This window comes from Octopus bimaculoides, chromosome 14 (assembly GCF_001194135.2).
Source record: "Octopus bimaculoides isolate UCB-OBI-ISO-001 chromosome 14, ASM119413v2, whole genome shotgun sequence".
NCBI lineage: Eukaryota > Metazoa > Mollusca > Cephalopoda > Octopoda > Octopodidae > Octopus > Octopus bimaculoides.
The window spans coordinates 2,339,770-2,345,225 of NC_068994.1; the positions used below are offsets into that span (position 1 = coordinate 2,339,770).

General features: G+C 30.2%; 3 protein-coding genes across 3 annotated transcripts in view; all 3 read left to right on the forward strand.

The window, feature by feature from the left end:
• LOC106877100 (cadherin-related tumor suppressor-like) overlaps positions 1–4,927 on the forward strand; it is a 49,627-nt gene extending 44,700 nt beyond the window's left edge. Inside the window, exons 13-15 of the mRNA XM_052972989.1 lie at positions 262–415; positions 1,012–1,084; positions 4,906–4,927. Coding sequence (XP_052828949.1) covers positions 262–415; positions 1,012–1,084; positions 4,906–4,927 — 249 coding nt within the window. The remainder of the gene's footprint in view (positions 1–261; positions 416–1,011; positions 1,085–4,905) is intronic.
• The window catches only part of LOC106877096 (protocadherin gamma-A11-like), a gene marked incomplete at its 3' end in the record, with an annotated part of 26,127 nt that continues 20,671 nt past the window's right edge, over positions 1–5,456 (forward strand). The window contains exon 1 of the mRNA XM_052972991.1: positions 1–73. The remainder of the gene's footprint in view (positions 74–5,456) is intronic.
• LOC106877097 (protocadherin alpha-7) overlaps positions 4,960–5,456 on the forward strand; it is a 19,069-nt gene continuing 18,572 nt past the window's right edge. Inside the window, exon 1 of the mRNA XM_052972990.1 lies at positions 4,960–5,389. Within this exon, the coding sequence (XP_052828950.1) occupies positions 4,960–5,389 (430 nt within the window). The remainder of the gene's footprint in view (positions 5,390–5,456) is intronic.

Here is a 5,456-nt window from a genome sequence, read left to right on the forward strand (position 1 = left end):
TTATGCAGAAGGTCAGCTACGGAACAAATATGAATCTTCAGTTCAGTCAAGAACTTTACCAAAACCTACCCCAGTAAGTGGAAACATTATAATATTTTCTCTCTCTTCACTGTATATGTAAAAAAGGAACAATGAAATCTCTTTGAATATATTTTAACTTCAATAATACATTCCAATATTAAATTGTTCTCTTTCCATGTTGATTCTAACTTCCATTGTTTGGTGTCTCCTCACATTTCTTTATCATTTGTTTGTCCACAGAAATACTGTCAACCTGTTGTGGTGACATCAAGTGATGATGCTGTGGAAGATAATGCTACTATGGTTTGTAACTATACATCAGATACAATGTCATCTAAGAGAAGTGGTAGACAAGGAGACTTGAAGCATTATGAAGAAATACCAGGAGTATCAGGTTAATAAATTCATTGACAATATTTCAGTTTGATCCCTTCTTAAATGTGAACTTTTCATTTTAATAAATTTGTATTTTACTTTGAGTAATATATTTATTATTGTTATACTAGCAGATGCTTATTTTATTATTATTTTATTGCCAATTAAACACACGCACTACTTATTCAATGTTTAGTTTTTATTTGTATTACTTTTAGTTTCTATGTTTGTCAAAGTTCTTTGAAGTAAGCAGGACAATAGGAGACACATGACACAGATTGTCACTGATGGAGTCATACAATGTGTATAAACTCAAAATAAAATGAATAAAAACTAGTGAAGATTGAATAGACAGTGTTTGTGTCTAGTTGGCAAAGAAAAGTATAACAATATCCTTTTCAACACATGTGTTCACATGAAGAATCTTGCAAAAATAAATATAGAAATGTAATATATTTACTATTTTATTCATTTTTCTTTTCTTCTAAAAGCTTGAGAATACTTTTATTTTTCAATTTTGTTTGTTCTAAGATTTTATATACTTTTTTACATATTTTGTTTCCGTATGATACGAAAATCTTTTGTAAATCTTTATATTTTGTATCTAAATTCCAGATCAAAATATATACAAAAACAATGATGCATCTACATCAAAAGACTGTAGTGAAGAAACACCTGTGAAACACGTGTAATTAATTATATTAGTGAAGTGACAAAACTACTCTATATGAACATAAGTGGCATAGAGTGTTTAGTACATAACCAACATTTTAATGCACACAAGCACACATTCATATATAAAATGCCTTTACTATGTATACTGTATAGCAGCAATATATATATGTGTGTGTGTGTGTTTGTCTGTGTATATATATGTATGTATGTATTTGTATGTGTATATATATATATGTATGTGTATATATATATATATGTATGTATATATATATATATATATATATATATATATATATATATATATATATATATATATATATATATATATATATATGTGTGTGTGTGTGTGTGTATATATATATATACATATATGTATATGTGTATATATACATGTGTGTGTGTCTTTGTATAAAGGCAGCAATGCTAATGAAATAACAAATGGTGTTTGATCTTAGAGTAATGGAAATATATCCTTATTGAAAAATGAATAAGTATAAATTTTACTGAAATTTTTACCCCAATATTTTATTTCTAAGGAAAATTTTCATAATTATCAATATTTTGTGTCCATGAGAAAGGCATGAATATCACAACTTCTTTTTATCTGCAATAAATATGTTACCTTCTAATTAGTCTAAAGCAATCAATATTAAAGAAAAAAATTTATCATTGGTCTTCTGTTTAGGTCCTGCAGCCAATCAGATTCTCATAGAAAGAATTCACTAACAATGAAATTTACTCACACTATCGATGTTATTAAACCAAACAATTATGTTAAGTATACAGTATTGTAGATATATAAATACATATCTCTATATATGTAATTAGCAATCATCTCTAAAAGTGTATATATATATATATACACACACACACAAAGTATCATTAGATGGATCTATTCCCACAAAACATACAACTTCAGTGACACATGCAACCCTTTCCTAGCAGCAGACTATCTGCCTGACGTGCTACACTACTCCATCAACATACAGCCATTGTCACACCATTACAGCAGCACGTACAATGGATCTTTCTACAACACTACATCTTTCTATTCTCACTGAATAACCAACGATATAATTATTAATAAGGTAAGTTTCTATTTAATTTTTTATAATCTAATTTTAATTTATTATCACTTACCAAATCTGTGAGATAGTGTTTTGATATATTTAATATTAACAAAAGAACAAAGAGATTGAACAATAATCACCCACATTTTTCAGTAATGTAGTCCATATCTATTTAAAATTAATTGGATGGTGTTGCATATATTTAATATTTAAATTTTATTCAGTTATAACTATTTTATCTGTGTCTGTATAATATTTGTTACATATATTAATTCGTAACAATAGAAAATAGCCTATGCAATGTTTTAGTTTGCGTTTTTCTTTTTTTGTAACTAAGATGTAATATTGTATCTTCATATTAGATGGTGTATAAAAAGTTATGTTAGATATTGCATATAAAATATATAGAATTCTACTACAATGTCCTTAAATTTCATTATAGGAGGAAAAATTGTTAGCAATGACGGGACAGTAGTCTGCTTTAGGTTGGGACTAAGAATAGTAGCAGACATGTTAGTATTTGCAGTTGTCAGGAAGTGGTTACAAATGATATGTTGTATATAAGAATTATTTATTTATATACAGTTATATACTTGCTATTTTCAAGCTGAGAAAATATCTAGAAAATATTTTGATCCTCCATTAGAAAGAGAAATATTTGTTTATTTTAGAACATATATGAAATGGTTTTGAGGTAAATTTAATTGTGTATCTGAAATGAATCATATTGCTATTATTTTATTTGGCTAGATGCATCCTCAAAAATTATATGAAATTTTCTTCCTAGATCAATATCGTATATAAAAGCATTCATTGAAATAGTAATATATTGTGAATGAATAATGAGAGTTATTAGAAGATAATTATGAAATATATGAGACCTCTTCATTCTTTTATATGGAGCAGAGTGATGTCTATATGTATGGTTTTACATATTTATATATGCATATGTCTTTTAATTTTATATATGCCACAAGTATAAAATCAACGAATGATTTCCAAATTGTTTCTACCTTAAAATAAAGTGACAAATTGGCTGAGTCAGAGTATCAGACATAATTCCTTATGGGTTTTGCTCCAGTTCTAGGTTCAAATCTCACTGTGATCAACTTTACCTTACATCCTTCTGGGGTTGATCAATCAGTCAAGTGCTCTCAGAATCAGTTACATTGTGCTGTGAGAAGAGCTATAGGAAACCATTCACAGAGTCTCTTTCCTCAGAAATGGAGAAGAATTGAGTGAGTAAGCTAGCATTCTCTTCTCATAGAAAAATTAAAATACAGCTGGAACCTTCCAAGAAGGGCAGATGCACAGTACTGTACAGAATAGAAATAAGGAAATTAAATAAACAAATAAAAAGCCTTGAAATAATGTTTCTTATTGTAGAATAAGTATCTCTATTTTAATGCAAGTTATGTAGAGAAATTTTACCTAAAGTTAATGAAAACTGTGTGTATTTATCATTAAGTGTTTAAAGATGTACAACTGCTTCTTGCATGAATGTAAATAGGTTGTCTGTTTGTGTGTTTGTTTGTTTTTTTAATAGAATAGAATATTTTGTTATTGGATAAGAATAGTCAATTTGATAAGATCCGTTGCATATAGGTCGCTAATCACTTAACATCATAATCCAACCTGGTTTAAAACCGAGCACATTCTGTCATCTTAGATGTGAATTTATGGTATGCCATGTGCCTATCAGGGCCGTTTGTATCCAAACTATCATTCAGTATGGCAGGCTGGAAAATAACCAATATAGAGACATATATAAAGTATTTAGTTAGTGATGGTTAGCTGTAGTTTTTTTAAGATTCATTGTAAATTCTAGAATCCTTACCTAGACATTGCACAAAAGCACCTTTTATTGTGTGTATGTGTGTATGGTTTGTAGTTGTTGTGTCAGGTGACAGCAGGAGAAAGCATTTTGAGAACCTACAAGATTGCTGCTCGTGTTCAGTTACGTTGTAGATTGCTGGACATATTGCCAAAATTGTAGGGATACAATGTATAATTTTGTTCTTATGTCACCCAATTATCTGTTACAAAGTAGAATACGGCTATCAAAGGTGCACGGGGAATTAACAGTTCAACATAACATGTATCATATAATTTTTTAGAATTTTATTCCAGTTTATTGTATTTATTTTGTCAACCTTTTTAAGCCAAAAAAGATTCCATCTAAAATCTATAGCACATTAGGCAACCTGCAAACTATACTGTATGTTGGTTATTAGGTTGTTTATTCATGTTACATGATTCTCTCTTAGCTCTTCCAGTGCTGTCAGCACAATGCACAGTGAGCCCTCTCCCAAAAAACCTGATTGCTTACTTTCCTCTTAACTCTACTCAGGCTGACTCCCATTGCTATCATGTTGTCCTGGAACCATGTCTTCCTTTATCTTACACTCAGTGTTTTCCCTCCTTCTGGCATGGTAGTATGTTACTTGTGTAATAACTGAAGCACATGGCCAGTAAACCATATCTGCTACTTAGTCACCACTTCCCATGCCAGCTCTTCTCATCACCTCTTTGTTTCTCACTCTGCCCCTGTAACACATGCCCAGGATTGAATGTAGGTAACATCAATGAAACATGTCCAACACTTGAGAGATCTTTGCTGTCTTCTTCCAGGTTTCACAGACACAGATACTGCTAATGTAACAATATATGAATATAGTTGCAGCTTTATCTATCTGATGCCTAATGTCTCAAACTGCTTATATCTTTTCATTTGATTATTTACAAACTTAATTTTCTGTTTTAGGTTTAGTCTTCATCATATGTGAACAATCTTCAATAACCATTGTTATACAACAATATGTTATTGCCATTGACAATTGTATTGTCAGTGGTCCACTGTGTCCTCACCATAGACCTTACCTACCATGTGGAAGAAGAGAGAAGTCCAGGAACATATGTAGCAGACATTGCTGCGGATTCTAAACTTTTAGACAATGTTAAACCATCTGACCAACATTTGATAACATTCAGTCAATTCAAACGAAAGGTGGCACAGTTATTTAATATCACCAAAACAGGTAAACTGTACACTGCTCAGACACTGGATGCAGAAGATCTCTGTACATTCAACAAAGAATGTTCTAGAACTGTGAAAGTTATTATAAAGAAAGTGGATAGTTTCACAAAAATATTAAAAGTCAAAATAGTGATTGAAGACATTAACGACCATGAACCTGAGTTTCCTGAAAAACAAATAATTTTACAATTTAGGGAAGGAGATCGAGAAGGTATGAAGAAGTCAGTTCCAAATGCCATAGACAAAGATATCAGTTACCAAAATTCTTTCATTGAATA